Source organism: Protopterus annectens, chromosome 4.part0 (assembly GCF_019279795.1).
Source record: "Protopterus annectens isolate FY-2018-M chromosome 4.part0, PAN1.0, whole genome shotgun sequence".
NCBI classification, from domain to species: Eukaryota; Metazoa; Chordata; order Ceratodontiformes; family Protopteridae; genus Protopterus; species Protopterus annectens.
Window position 1 is genome coordinate 705,814,274 of NC_056733.1, and position 15,172 is coordinate 705,829,445.

The 15,172-nt window shown below is 40.6% G+C and overlaps 1 protein-coding gene across 3 annotated transcripts in view; it reads left to right on the forward strand.

The window, feature by feature from the left end:
* The window catches only part of DERL3 (derlin 3), a 399,138-nt gene that overhangs the window by 20,600 nt on the left and 363,366 nt on the right, over positions 1–15,172 (forward strand). For all 3 annotated transcript variants that reach the window (XM_044068684.1, XM_044068683.1, XM_044068685.1), the window contains exon 2: positions 7,264–7,329. In XM_044068684.1, coding sequence (XP_043924619.1) covers positions 7,264–7,329 — 66 coding nt within the window. The remainder of the gene's footprint in view (positions 1–7,263; positions 7,330–15,172) is intronic.

Genomic DNA, 15,172 nt, shown 5'->3' on the forward strand with positions numbered 1-15,172 from the left:
GCCAGGCCCTCCTTCCCAGGTGGGAAAGAAGTTTAGTTCAGGGATGTTCCTAGTGACAAAGAAATAAAATGCTTGGAGGTCATTCTGGATCTCCCTTTCTTAAACCTGTTTGTGATGGTGCCCAAATTCAGAATGTTATTCTTTACAGCTGGTTGCCAGGAAACTTGAAAGAGGAAGAGGAGGTAACAATTGACTTTAAAAAATGCTTATTATCACGTCCCTATTCACCCAGATTTCAGACGTTTCTTTAGATTTTTGTGTGTCTGGGTCACATTATCAGTTCTTTCCCTTACTCTTTGGATTATCCAGTACACCAAGATTGTTCGCAAAGTGTCTAACTCCAATTACAGCTCATTGTAGGCTATAGGGTATCCTCATTTTTCCATATTTGGATGACTTGCTTACCTTTGCAGAGTCTTTTTCAAGGTGTCTGGAATCTCTCTTGTGCAGGAGATCTCTTGCACAAACTGAGATTCTAAGAGGACATTCAGAAGTCTTTCTTGACTCCCTCCCATTGGATTGTGTTTCTGGGATGTCAACTAGACACCTCAGTTCAAAGAACTTTTATTCCACAGGAAAAAAATAGATCTTTATTTAGCTTTATTTCCAAGGTTTTCCACTTGGACTTCGGTCGCTGTGATGAAATATCTCGGGGATTTTTGAGTATCATAACATCAGTGATTCTTATGATAACCCACATGAGAAAGGTACAGTGGTTTCTGAAATCTCTTTGGTCCCAGCATCAACACCCCTTATCTTTTCAGATCTCGGTGCTGGGGTTTGTCAGAAGAGAAATCTTTTGCTGGTGACAACAGATATCCTTGAATAAAGGTCTCCCCTTCTCCTTTCCTGCTCCAAAGCAGTCCATTATCACAGACATTTCAAACTTTGTTTGGGGGGCAGTTTCAGGAGGAATAGAAGTGCAAGGGGTGTGTTACTCCCAAGGGCAGATGCAAACATGTAAAAAAATATCTAGGAGATACTTGCCCTGATCAAGGCACTCAACTCTGTGAACCATCACTGGTCCTAAGGACCTCTTCAAATGGTTACAGACAGCACCACAGTCTTTCGGTACATCAACAAGCAAGGGGAAGCCAGGTCATACCCCCTTTGCAGACTAGCTTTGTTTGCTTGGGATATAGCTTCACAGCAAAACCTCAGTCTGCAGGCATCTTGCATTCCATTAGAGCAAAATTGTGAGGCAGGCAAGCTGAGCAGGACCAGAGCAGACCCTCATGAATGGAAACTAGATCAGGGGATCTTCCAAAATTTGCTTCATCTGTGGGGAATTCCTCAAGTATACCTTTTTGCCTCTTCTCTGATAATTCAACTAGCAGTATCCTGTTCCAAGACTCCTAAAGAATCAGAAAGAATCCCCCGAGATCATTGTGGTGATTTCCTTCTGGCCCAGGCAGCTGTAGTTCTCCCTTCTTTTGGAAATGGGCAGGGGCAATTACCACAAGCTTCCACACAGTCTGGATCTACTCACACAAGACCAGTAGTGTTTGATACACCCATCAGCCTTCTTCAGTTGACCACCTGGATGATAGGGTCTTAATTCCTGTTAGGCACCTGGTTTCTGAGGGTGTGTAGCAGACACTAATGGAAGTAAGAAAGCTTGCTACTATAAAATCATATATTGGCAAATTAAAAAGATTTTCTAGTTGGTGCCAATAACCTAACCAGCACCTATTCAGGACTAGTGCTGTTTTTCACAATATTTGTGGGAGTTACTGTTATGTGGCCTTTATCTTCTGTCAAGGTTCATTTACTGGCCATTTCAGCATGTCTGAATATGGATCCTTCTCTTTCAATGCAATCTCAGGTCAGTGTTTTTGAAAAGGGTTTTACATAAAGCCTCTTAGAAATCTGGTGGCACCTCTTTGGGATCTTAATTTTGTGTTAGAGAAGCTAATACTTGCTCCATTTGATCCAGCTATTTTGGCTGACTTGAGGTTCTTAACATGGAAAACAGATTTTATTGATTTGCTCTGAGCTCTCAAAGAAGGGTATCTGAGTTGGAAGCTCTTATTGTGAGTCAACCTTATCTCATTTTCCACAGGGACAGGGTTCCTTTGACAAGTAAAACTTTTTATGCCTAAAGTGGTATCCAAGCTTTCAATATAATTCATATGCAATACAACCTAACTAACAATGTTTGTTAAAAACAATTGCCATATTGAATATACCCTGGTTCTATTTCTATCCTTTAAAACTATGTTGTTCTGGGCATGGAAGGGACTTTTTCTTTAACCTGAGAGTCACTAAAATATGCCAGTAGTTTAAAAATAATTTGTATAACCTGATGTGCATACTGACCATACTTCACAATACAAGCTCTCTTATAATGTTAAATCTAACATTTTTTTATCTGGTCCCCTTAACCCTAAACATATCCACCATAAATCCAACTTCCTTTTGCATATTTTCCCTTTCTGATGTCATCCTGGCTGCCCTTATTAGTTGCCCTTTCACTATATTGTACTTGACTTTATATGAATGGGCACTACTATGTATCCTAGACTGAAATGATTTTCCATCCTTGTATACATAAACATCCAGGTAATTTATTCCTTTCCTATCAAATTGATGAATGAATTTTAAATAACTAGTGGTGCCATTAATATATTTAATAAATTCATCTAATTCCTGGATGTTACCTGTCCATAAAAAAACAATCTCATCATTTGTAACCCTGAAATTTTTTGAAATTTTGTAGGAAAACTATCTTTCCTTCTGCCTTGGGAATACAGGCAATACAGGCAAATACATCTTACAAATATATAATGTCTTGAGACCACAATTCCTGTTTAAATATTCCCATCCAGGAATCCTTCATTATATGGGTATGCACTTGTACATATGTTTCTTTTTTTATCCACTACTCAAATATCTTATTGCTGTACTTTTCTTATCACTGAACGAACTTTATTAATCAGAATTTGATGCTTTTTCTGATATTTACATTTTTTATATAGCTCCATAGGTGGAGTAAAGGAACTCTTTTTCCTAAGGTCACTATTTTGATACACTTGGTTGGACCTAGTATGGAAAAATATCCCTAAGTTTAATTTTCTTAGAAATAGCTTTATTTCCACTAAAACATCCACCAAATCTAAAGATTTATCAGGTATATAAGAACTGTAATTATAAATTTTAACATCCTCCTCTTTAAATACCAGTAGTAGATGTACATAAATTATTAACACAAATTAGAATGTAAATTGATGAATTTTTAAAGTAATATTTCATTATAACAATGTTTTTAGTGTTTGAATAGATATGCAGCTTAAGTTAGCAATGTATTTTTAATGGCATACCAAGGGTTAAATATATGTAATTGATTGATTGTCTTTGTAAAATGGCAGGGAATTAAGGTATTTAAAGTGTATGAAACACTTTGACTGATGTTCTGAAGAAATCTAGAGGTACTAGATGAAAGCGCTCAACTCATAGTGTCATCAGTGGTTTTATAATAAAAGAAATTGACTGCAGGTTTCGTGGTTCCTGAATTTTTTGAGCTGTGCTGTGCTCTTTCAATTGTGAAGTAGTGGTATCCAAGCTTACTTTAAGCCAAACTATCCATCTCCCCGATGTCCTTCAAGGATGCATCTGCAGTCATAACATATGGGTTGTCTATAAGCCATGAGGGAGAAAGGATATGCCATACCTTGGATGTCCACAGACAGCTCTTGTACTATCTTGGCAAAACTACATTTTTCAGATCTTTGGATCAATTTTTCATTCTTTGTGAAGGTAAGACGAGACAACCTGTGTCAAAACAGACCATTTCCAAGTGGTAGTTATACTCACCGTAACAAATCTCTTCCAGGCAGGGGCAAGGCCCACTCTACCAGGGCTGTGACTTCATCCATGGTTTTTTTGAAAGAGTTGGATTTTAGATGTTTTGCAGAAGCTGCTACTTGGTCCTCTGTACATACTTTTACAAAACACTATAAGCTTGATTTGTTCTCTAGGTCTAGATCAAGCTTTGCTATGACTTGTTCTTCAGGGGCTTCTGGACCTGTCTCCTTCCACCTCCCAAATATAGTTGGCTATGCTAATCTTTCAGTATAGCTAAGGCTTCTGCAGCAGTGATAAATATGAAGAACTTAATACAGTTGTGCAAGTTAAACTTACCATTGCAGATGTTCGAATGGTCACTGCTGAAGTAACCACACCCTCTCTCCAACCTCGTTTTTGGTGTATTTTTATGCCAGGGTTTGAACATATAGTTTTTGTTGTTCTTAGCATTGTCCTTTTAGGCCTCAGCCTCTCTCTCTCTGCTGGCAGCAATGCTGTGAAAGGTTTTGTGCCCAAGGTTGTCTTTTAGTCGGTGAGTGCTGCTTAACAGTTTGGGAGCATACAATGAAGCTTTAGTAGCTGACAAGCTGTTGTATATTTGGCAGGATCTAACCCATATAGCTAAGGCTACTGCAGTAGTGATAATCTGAACATCTATTGTTATTATAAGTTCAGCTTGCACATCTATACTTTAAAGAACAGAGCGCTTATAAGCCATAGAAGAAATTAAGTGGGGAATTTTTGTGAGTAAACATTAGATAAGATTTGGCAAATGTAACCTTTCTTTTCTTAATGCAAAACTATTGATTGTTTGATAAATGAGATGATGTCTTCTTTTTAAACAACCAGGAAACTATAATCTTTAACCAAGCATTATCTCCATTCATGTATTAAGATAATACATTGTATTTCCATGTAGGTTTTAAGATAATAGGTTGTATTTTCTGTAATTTGTGTTTTGAAATGTGGCCTTAAACATGATCCAGTCCACCCACCTCAACAGAAGGACTGGTGAGCCACAGCTGGTAATGAAGACTCGCTCCTCCCTTAGCTCCCATAAAGTCTTTCTGCAAGGTTAAACTATTTTCTGTGGCCTTTTCCAGTAGAATACTAGGTCAAAAGGTTTTGAGGGTCATCTTGGATAGAGGCCTGTCTGGCTTCAGTCAGTTTTGTTACTTCATGTCCAGCAACCCTCTTTCATCAGTTCTAAAGCTCGTCTCACTGGAACCATTGTTACTGCCGCAGACGTTTTTCAAGTATACAACTTTTGATATTTGTGCAATGGCTACCTGAAGTAACCAAAGCGCTGTAAACGTAATGGGATGTCTAGGTTTAGGTCTTTTTTTGGAGCCATTGTGATAAGGAGATATGTTCCCGTAAAGAGGACAGCATGTGAGTGTTTGCTTTTTGACTGTGTCCTGCATTTACAGAGGATGAACTTTCATGTAGTTAACTTAAGGATAGATCTGGAAGATCATTCCCTGTAACATGCATTCCCATCTTCCCCTTTTGTGGTGTAGTTGGTCTCAAATTCTCTGTCTAGATTGCAGTGCTTTAACACCTCTGACTTGGGATCTGGAGAGCCTGGGGGTGTATTACGACATAGAGGAAGAAGTCTGCTGAGTGGTCCTAATCTGTACCATCCTAGTCCTGCATTTACAAAGGATGACCCTTCTGGAGCTGTCATTATGGAGAGTGCATAATGCTTATTACTGCTGTGGTTTGGGCAGAATGCTTTATTTTTTTTATTGTGCATAATTTTGAGTTTTGTATGGCATTATTGAATAGTTCTGAGTGGTAGTTTGCCTCCCACTGGTTGGATCTCTGACTCAGTTTTCTTTTGCATGTTTTTTTTGCTCATGTGATTTTTAGCAGCGGTTACCAGTTTCCTACTACACTCCAACGATAGACTGGCATGTTAATTGGCAGTGCTGAGTTGACCGTGGAAGTATGGGTATGCACGAGTACACTTTTCCCTGTAGTGAACTACCATCCAGTCTAGGACTGGTTCCTACCTTGCACCTTTAGTTTGCAAAGATGGGTTTTGGACTAACAACCCTGAATTGGAAGAGAAGATGGCAGTAGTGGGATCTGTCCTTGGCAAATCGCATATTTTTTTGTTTGCCATTTACCTGATTATCTGCCCTTCTGTTCCAAACAGTTTGCAATATTTCAGGTGGACAGTAGCAGCAAGTAATAAAAAAGCAAACTGTCCTCTACTCTGCTAAGTCAACATTCTGCTGTCCGTGTTCACCCTTATGACTGCTTTCTTTTTGTTTATTGGGCATGTTTCCAGAGTTAAGACACAGTTATGGATCTGTACAGAAATACAGTATGTGTATGTGAACTGCCCTGGGACGAAGAGCCAGCACATTGTAGTTGCAGATTCATAGATTGGATTATAATCCTAAGTGTTTTATTTGTTCTTTAACTCTGTTTTAATAACTTTTCAAGATATGCTCTCTCTCCTGTTATGAATGCTGGTATGTTGTGCAGAGTGTTTTCTTTTAGTTTGAGCTCATTCACTCTGCTGTTTATGAAGACTTTGTAAACAGATGTGTTCTGCAGTTTAACAAGTAGTTCCAGACAGGTATAGGTTAGGCATAATTGTTTTGAGAGGGGAAAGGTGTGCCCGCATGGTAGTGGCGGTGGTTAGAGGGTCACAGATTCAATTCTTTAGAGGCAACTGCTGCACTCAGCAGTGTTTTTCTTTTTCTTGCCTTGTGCTTGGCTTGCTCACCATTAAACTTCCTTCACTTGTGTGTTTCCCCATTATCAGAATGAGAACCTGTTATATCACAGTAGTCATCCAAAATGTTATGAGGGATTTTCCATTTTCTGGTCGGAGTTCCTTCCCAGGCACCTGATGTGCATGCTGTGGTCTCCCTTGCAAGAGGCTATGTTCCTGCATATGCTTCATGAAGGCTACCATACAGAAGTGGCTAGATAGAGCCAAATGATTGTCCTCTACCTGTGCTCTGCATGCCAAGCTTACAGCTTTATATCCAGTAGGTCCTGATGTTGCTGTAGTCTGAATGGCCCCCCTTCAGACGATACTTGAACTGATTTTAGTTACTCACCCCCTTTCTTTCTCCTTGTTCCTTCAGCACCTAGGGCACTAATGAGAACCCTAAGTCATCTGTGTCATATTCTGTGCTGTATCCTTCAGCATTAAGAAGCTGAATCCAGTATTTGGCTACAGTACAGTTTCCTGATTGTACATACTGTGTGAGATTCATGGATCTGCATGATGAATTGATCTGAAGTCTTCTAGAAGAGAAGGTTGTGGGGTTAACCCTTTTCAACTGAAACATGCACCTGTATGTAAAATGAAGTCTGTGCTTTTACTTTCTTCTCCAGGTTCAGTGGTATGTTTGTAGAGACTGTGTTTTTTAACAAAGAAATGTTAGCATGGAAAACTATCCCTGTCCTTAATGTTTTTTCCCCCTCTCTCCACAGCAACTCGAGTTCATTACTCCTTTTCAGCTGTATTTCAACCCTGACCTAATATTCCGAAAGTACCAGGTAAGAGAAGGTTCGTTATTGTTAAAATGTATTCTGCTTTTTGTATGCTTTCCACTATATGTCTTCTACTAAAGCAGTTTGCTTTATTTCTTTGACTGCAGCATGTATGCAGCCTCATCAAAAGGTTTAGAAATTCGAGATAATGTGAGTCTGGTAGATGGTAGTAGTACCAATTGGTGTAAGAGGTCCTTATAAAGTGGAAGGAGTGCACGCTGAAGTAGCTGGCAAACCTCCATGTATAAAGTGTTTATATCTAAATAACGTTATTGAATTTATTTATTTGTATTTGTTTGCTGGGGTAGAGCACCAATCTCAATGGAACTTTTTCAGATTCAGCCCATGAGCAGAATCTTTAATGACTTGCTCAAAGACACACAGTTAGGCAGTGGAGGCTGGAGAAATCGAACCTTGCACCACTAGACCACAGGAAACTGCTTAACAGCTCCTTAATCCTCTAACCAATTACTAGACACACTTTCCTTACATGTGTTGCATAATGTTTATATGTATTTGGAGCACATGTATCCTCTTATTTGGTGGTGGGGAATGAAGATCAGGGCTTTAGCCATAGCATTAAAGAAGGCTGTGTGCATTCTCAAAATCTGTCTGTTAAATTGCATTGGTTAGAGAGAGGAGAGCAGTGGCTGATGGTACATTTGCGAATATGTTTCTTTATTTGTGATGCCACAGTCAGCTATATTTTTTGAGATGGGCAGTTCAAAAGAAAAGGGTGGTACTTGGTAATGTTGGAGGTATCCTGTGACTTGGGGGAGGGGTTTGATGACTACTTTCCCTAATTAAGGAAGTGTGCCTGACTGTAAGGAAAAATTGTAGATGGAAGGAGGTAAGAATAAGGAACATTATGAAGGCGAGCCTGGTCTGCTGTAATTTGGGAGTTGTTCTAGGAGTATACTTGAGGCAGAATGAGAGTATGCAAAATTAGGCAGGAGTGTACAAGTCAATAGCAAAGGAGAAAGAAGCTGTAGTTGTGGGCATATGTATGTTTGCACAGCTGTAGTGAGCTTTGGAGGTGAACTTTTGGAAGTGATGTCTAGCTTGTCGGAGAATTCAGATCTTGCTAGTTTGAAAGAAGTGTAATTCTGTTTTGTTTTCCACCATCAAGGATATTTATGTATTTCAGAGTTTGTGTACATTGCATAATATAGAGTTTTGATCCTTCCTAAAGTGAGACAGTCTAGTTTTTTTATTCCTGACTGTGTAACCAAGGCATTCTAGTCTATAAGGATTTTCAGGACTTTTGAGAAGAGCTTTGTGCTAAAACTGCTGCAGCATATTAAGTATGTGTGCAAAAATATGGCTAAGGCATATCTGACTGGGGAAGTTGTCCTAGACCTTGCTAAGGCCTTTACTTTGTGTTTGTACCAGGTTCTCCTTGCTGAACTTCCCGGATATAACATGCTGACACCCAAAAGCCTGGGCCTCTGTTTCCTGAAGGCATTTCTATTGAATCCAAATAAGTCTTAATTCCGGTTTAGTTATATCTCATCATAGGAAGTTACTAGGCTATTGGCCCTGAGGCCCTTATAAGCCTAGCCAAGAGTTTAGCCCATGCATAGACAAATCGGCACCCAATGGCCCTGTCCATCAGGGACATGGGTGGAATCCCAAGGATATAGTTTCTGTTTCCCATCCAGTTATCCAGATTGCACTTTAAAAGGGATAGAGAGGTACTCTGCTTGACATAGAGGGGGGTCTATTCCATAGATGGGGGAGTTTCTGGGACACAATTCTGTCTTGGCATCAAGTCCTATTGATTTTTCAGACCAGGTTGAGGACGCATGTGCGGGTTACTCTAGTAGAGCTTGACATGCAGGGTTACTCTAGTGGAGCTTGATGTGCGGATATGCAGCAGTCCCATCATGGTAGGGTCTGAGATCGGCTATATGCCAGACAGAGGTCACCTCTGAGGAATCTGTATGAAACAGAGTAGAGGCATAGGGCTTTTAGCCTATCTGTGTTTGAGGCCCTGGGCTCTCCTGGTGAGGAACCTCTGTGGTGTCTCCAGCTGCTGCATGTGCTTTGCGAGGTACATGCCGGATGGGGCATTGTACTCAATAATGGGCCTTATAAGGGAAGAATACAAGGATGTTATGACCTTCTTGTCCTTGGATGAGATAACCTTACTTATGAGGTGGGCCATGTAAAAACCTTCCCGTATGATGGAAGCAATATGGTGATCAAAAATCAGCCTGCTATCAATCTGGGTGCCCAAATCCCTCACGACTGACTGCATGCTTAGAACGTTGTTTTTAATGTGAAAATCTGCGGCGACATCTCTCTCCCCAAAGGGGATGATGATGATACATTTTTTTTTGTATTCAGCTTGGGGTCATGTTTCTGGCAGCAGTCATTTGTTTGGGTGAGACCCTCTTAAAGGATATCCACGTCACCAAGGGAACTGATAACCACTCCCAACTTGCAGTCATCTGAAAACTTGGTCAGCCATAGCCTACTGGTGCCAGTTGGCTACCCATGTGGTAACATATGGATTGTTGCCTAGTTGAGAGAGTTTATCTATTATGCCTGAATGGGGAACAGTGTCGAAGGCTTTGGCCAGGTTAAGGTAGGCAGTGTGTACTTTCTTCCCCTCATTCATGGGTTTGGTGACCATCTCAAAAAAGTCAACCACATTTAATAGACATGACCTCCCCTTGTCAACCAAATTTAACAGACATGACCTCCTCTTGATGAAGCCAAACTGTGTGGGATGGAGTGTTTGGAGGTTGCCAGTGTCCTTGTTAATGAGGTCCATGATAATCCATTCCATGGCCTTGCAGATCAGGCTAGTTAGGCTGATGTGTCTATAACTTCCCAGATCAGTGGATGTTCCACTTTTGTGTAAAGAGATAACAGTGGCTGTAATCCACTCAGCTGGGACAAAACCAGTACTCAGGCTTTGGGTAAATAGGGTGCTTAATGGTGCTGAAAGTTCCTGCCTGAGTTCATGTAGGATGTAGCCTGGGATGTTATCGGGTCCCATGGAGGCTGTATTTTTTGCCTTTAAGAGAGCAGTGATGACCTGATTCCTAGATATAAGGGGAAGGGGGCAGGTACTGGGAATGTCCTGATTTACTGATGGGGGGACAGAAGGGTGAAATTTCCGCTGAATCTGTCAGCCAGCAAGTTTGCTATATGTACGGCATTTGTATATGTGGTGTCCTTGACCATCAGTTCTGAGCAGATCTGGGTGCTACCTTTGAGATTACAGACCTATGTGAAGAAGGCCTTATGATTGTCTCTAGTAGATGTGGCCAATTTGGACTCTTAAGTTTGCTTTGGAGGATTTCACTAGTGCTCTTATTTGCTTGTTTAGGCTAAGGTGAGATTGCTTCCAATTGGGCACTTGCTCCTTCTTAGTCCTGGTCAGCAATTTTTTTTCTTTTGTTATAGAGTTTATTTATTGCAGATGTCCACCAGACAGGTTTACTCTTCCTTGCAGAGGATGATTTAGTCCAATCAGATATTCCTTATTCCATGCATCTATATAAATGTTTGTATAGTAATTTGGTATAGTTTTGGATACTGGTGCCAGTTCCTAGACGGGGAGGGGGCTGTGAAGCTGTTTATACCATCCCTCAGGAGGCTGTAATCAGCTTTGGAGAAGTTTTTTGACTGACCCTAGCTGGGGATGGGGGGGGGGGGGTCAGGGGAGATGGTGACTTCAAACATGACCACTTTATCGTCGGATCTTACAAGGTAGGATGATACTGCAGGGATGCTGCAGTGGTTACTCATGTTGGTTAATGCCAAGTCCAAGATATTATCACCTCTTGTGGGGGTATCGACTAGCTGTTCCAAAGCATTTGCATTGACAAAATTGAGGAATCTCTGGGCATTTGTGCTCTGGCAAGAGTAGTTCTTCCAGTCTATGTTTGGGCAGGTAAAGTCACCCAGGATCCGGGTAAAGGGTCGAATCTTGATAGATTCGAAGAGGTCTAGATAGGCAGTTTGGGCATCTTGGGTCAGATTTGGGGGCCGATAGCTAGCTATGATTTGTGTAGATGTCTTGTCAATAGTTAACTGCACCTGGAGTGTCTCCTGTGCATCATACTGTTTGACCAGCTTGGAATTGTGTATGTCTTTAATATATATTGAAACTCCACCTCCTTTAGCTTTACTACCCACAGTTTGGGGTCTGAATGTATGATAGGATGAGTAACCAGGTAAGGCTGAGGTGCTGTCCGCAGCTTTGAACCAGGTTTCTGTGACCACACAGATGTCCGCATTTAACAGGGTTAGGAATGTTTGCAATGAGTGCAGTTTCATGTTTAGACTCCTAGCGTTTAGCAGCATGACCTTTGACTTGTGTTTTGTTGAAATGTTTATGTTGGTAGATTTAACCTCATCACTTTTCTTAAAAAAGACACTATAGGGGAGGCAAGAGCCTTTGCCAGAATCCTGAAGCCCAGGTGAGACAGATGCAGGCCATCGCTGGCAAAGCATCATGGTCTGTCGATCATATCTTCCCAGGCTGTCAGGTACTGGATCCCCCTGGAATGACACCAGAAACTAAGCCAATTGTTAAAGTCAGTCATTTTCTGTTTGTAGTCAGGCATCATTCTGGGTGATGGTAGAATGCTGCTTAAGGCTAGAGACATACCTGCCTGGGACACATACTCAGTGAGTTCAATCATGTCTGTCTTCGTATAGTACAGGGAGGTATGTCTCAAGTCATTCACACCAACATGTATGACAGAGTCATATAACAGTACCTGATGTTGAGAAACTTGAGTGTGTGTGTGTGTGTGTGTGTGTGTGTGTGTGTGTGTGTGTGTGTGTGTGTGTGTGTGTGTGTGTGTGTGTGTGTGTGATATAGTGGATTCTGGCCTCTGACAGACAACTAACCATGACTTTCTCCTTATCCAGCCTGGTGAGAGGCACATCTGTGTGTCTCACAATGGAGTCACCTATGACTAATATGTTGGGTTTATGGAAGCCTTGGTGGTTGTGAGACACAGATGTGTGAACTGTGTGTGGTATGTGGTGTGGAGGGCTGTGGCGATCGCGTGTGTATTTGCCTCTGAGGTTTCCTTTGTTTGTGTATGTCTTTGTTGAGGACCTCCACATATGTGGGGGTGTGTTGTGTAGGTGTGGGTTGTGTTCGAGGTGTAGTGATTGTTGACAACCTTCTCCGTGCCAGATATGCTGGCTTGTGAGGGAGAGAGCTTGGACTCTAGGTTCCTAATGTAATTATACTCTGTATTGAATATAATTCCTGTTTTGGCATATGTTTGTCTAAGCATATCCCTTAACTTTAAGGACCCCTGAGGTTCCTAACTATATACAAAAATCAAACATGTTGGGCAGTGTCTTTAGATGTGAATCTACCACTCCGTCTGTGAAATTGACTTCTACTATACATCAGGCAGAGCACCACCCTCGCCCCCCTTTGAGGTAAACCTTGATAATTGGATGGACATCCCAAAATCCTTCCCCATCCTGTCTTGTGTTGACTGCCTTGAGGCTTTTTATTGACTAGTCTTATAATAGTCTGCAGACTGTTTGCCTGTGTGACAGTACACACTCTTAGGGTCTTGGCAAGTTCCATCTGTCCATCTTATTTTCCCCTTCAGCCTTGGTTTTGCACAAAAGATTTGTGTTTGTGTTTGATCCGTGCTGTTTACTTTTTCGATTAATTCATTTACCTTTGATCAGTGTAAACTCCAGGCTTCTTGTCCTGTTTAGGTTTTAGTATTCACTGTAAGTTCAAGCCTTAGCTGGACTTCCGACACTGTCCACTAATGGTTTTAATCATAGACTTCTTAACATAAAAGTAAAGTTAAGCTCTTTATTCAAGCATGTGTACAAATGTTTCAATTAACTTGGTTTATAAATTACTAGGCATGATGTCTAGGGGACTAAATTTCCCATCTGACCCTGTGGACTGCTTGGTGAAGGGAGCAGGTGATTCAGCTCTTATGTGGCTAATGGGCTTTAAGCAGAAGGCTTAGTAATTGAAAGGTGGGCATTGGAGATGCAGATGTTTGTTCCGGCAGTGCCTTGGAAACTGATGCACCTGCAGGAAACATTGCAGGAGACCCCTCTGCTGTTCTGAAACCATGAGCATTGGGGCGGATGTCCATGAAAGCATCATTGTATGAAACAATTTAGTGGATAGCAGCAGGCAAGAGATTTTATTATTTTTTTTAACAACTTTATTAAATTATCACTTACAATATAGGCACACATACAAACCATATTAATGTTTTGTATGCATTGTATGTTACATCCGTTATCTTTCTTTATAGCAAGAGTAAGGGTACATAAACTGCTCAATTCCTGCTTTCCCTTAAACCTCACTCCTCCTCCTCCCTAATGTTATTCTGCATTCATTGTTCCCACAAATTCCATTTATTTCTGTGTAGTTTGCTCCTTCCCTTTTTTAGAGATCCCACTTTCAATTCTTTTTATCCATTTAACAATATTCAGTTCTTCAATTATAGTGGATTAAGATTTTATTTTCCATTTTCTAGTTATTATTTTTTGACCGCCAATAGCATTTAACTTAAGGCTGTACTGTGTCTAGGCATTTCAGATCCTGTGTCCCAACTCAAAAGATTCTTTTTTTTTTTTTTTCAGTTACAGTCATTTGCTCCCCTGGTATTTCTGACAGAGTCCTTTGTAGGGAGGCCAAGTCCTTACACGTGTTCCCAGTTAATTTTTTCTCATCACATCTTCAGCATTTGCTGTCTTCCTCAGGAAAAAATTCTGTGAAGTCTTCTCTGGGTATAAAACTACATATGTAAACACTTCAAGCAAAAATCCTTAACCTTCTGGACTTTGTTTTATATTTGGCAACTGTAAATATGACTAGCTATTGTTTCTTTGTAAACTTCTTTTCCCATTCTCTCTTCCCAATCTTTTCATCCCTCCTCTGATTGATTATTATAGTTAACATGCATTGTTTTATATGCCATACTAATTGTCCCTTTTTTAACAGCAGCTTCTTTTCTAGAATCTACTAAAAACTCTACCAGAGCAGGTCTTTCACTTAGGACTTCCCGTGTCCCTTTCTCTTTGCCTGTACTCTGCCTCCTGACAAGGACTGGTATCGGTCTGTAGGCTGCAGTCCAGATATATTCTTGAAAATGTTTTTAGTCCTTCTAGCTTTATATACAGGTCAGGTATATTTTTATTAACACAGAGGGAAGATGTGAACAATAATTGTAGCTGAAGGAATTTATTTGGGAGGGGAAGAGGGGAAGCGTTAAGTGGGATAAGTTGATCCTTCCCATAGAACAAGTAGGTTTAGGATTACTTGGTTCATATGACTATTTTGGAGCTATGCAGTTAAGGCTCATATGCTAAAATTTCCATTCAAACATCCTCGACCTTCTGGACTGGTGCATATCTGGGAGACATACAAGTGACTATCCATTGTTTGTTTCTTTGTAAACTGCTTTTCCATTCTCTGTTCCTAATCCTTTCTAACCTCCTCTGATTAATTCTTATATTTAGTATGCACTATTTTTATATGACCCACTAATTCTTACTTTTTTAACAGCAGCTTCTGTTCTAGGTTCCACTAAAAACTCTAGCAGAGCTGGTCTTTCACGTAGGCCTCCCCTATCCCTTTCTCTGGGCCTGTATTTTGATATCATTCACTGGTAGGGAAGACTATTTCCAACTTGCACTTCAAATTTCTGCTTGGTCTCATCCCACTCTTTTGTTACCTTTCCCTCTTTTTAGTTATTTGCTCCCAATACATGGTTCCTTTGCTAGTTTTTCCCCATTAGATTCCAGTCCCCTCTTGCTTATTTTTTGTACCCCTACTTGCGGTTATCCCTGTTGGCAAAATCTCCTTTCTCCATTCTTGTGCAGA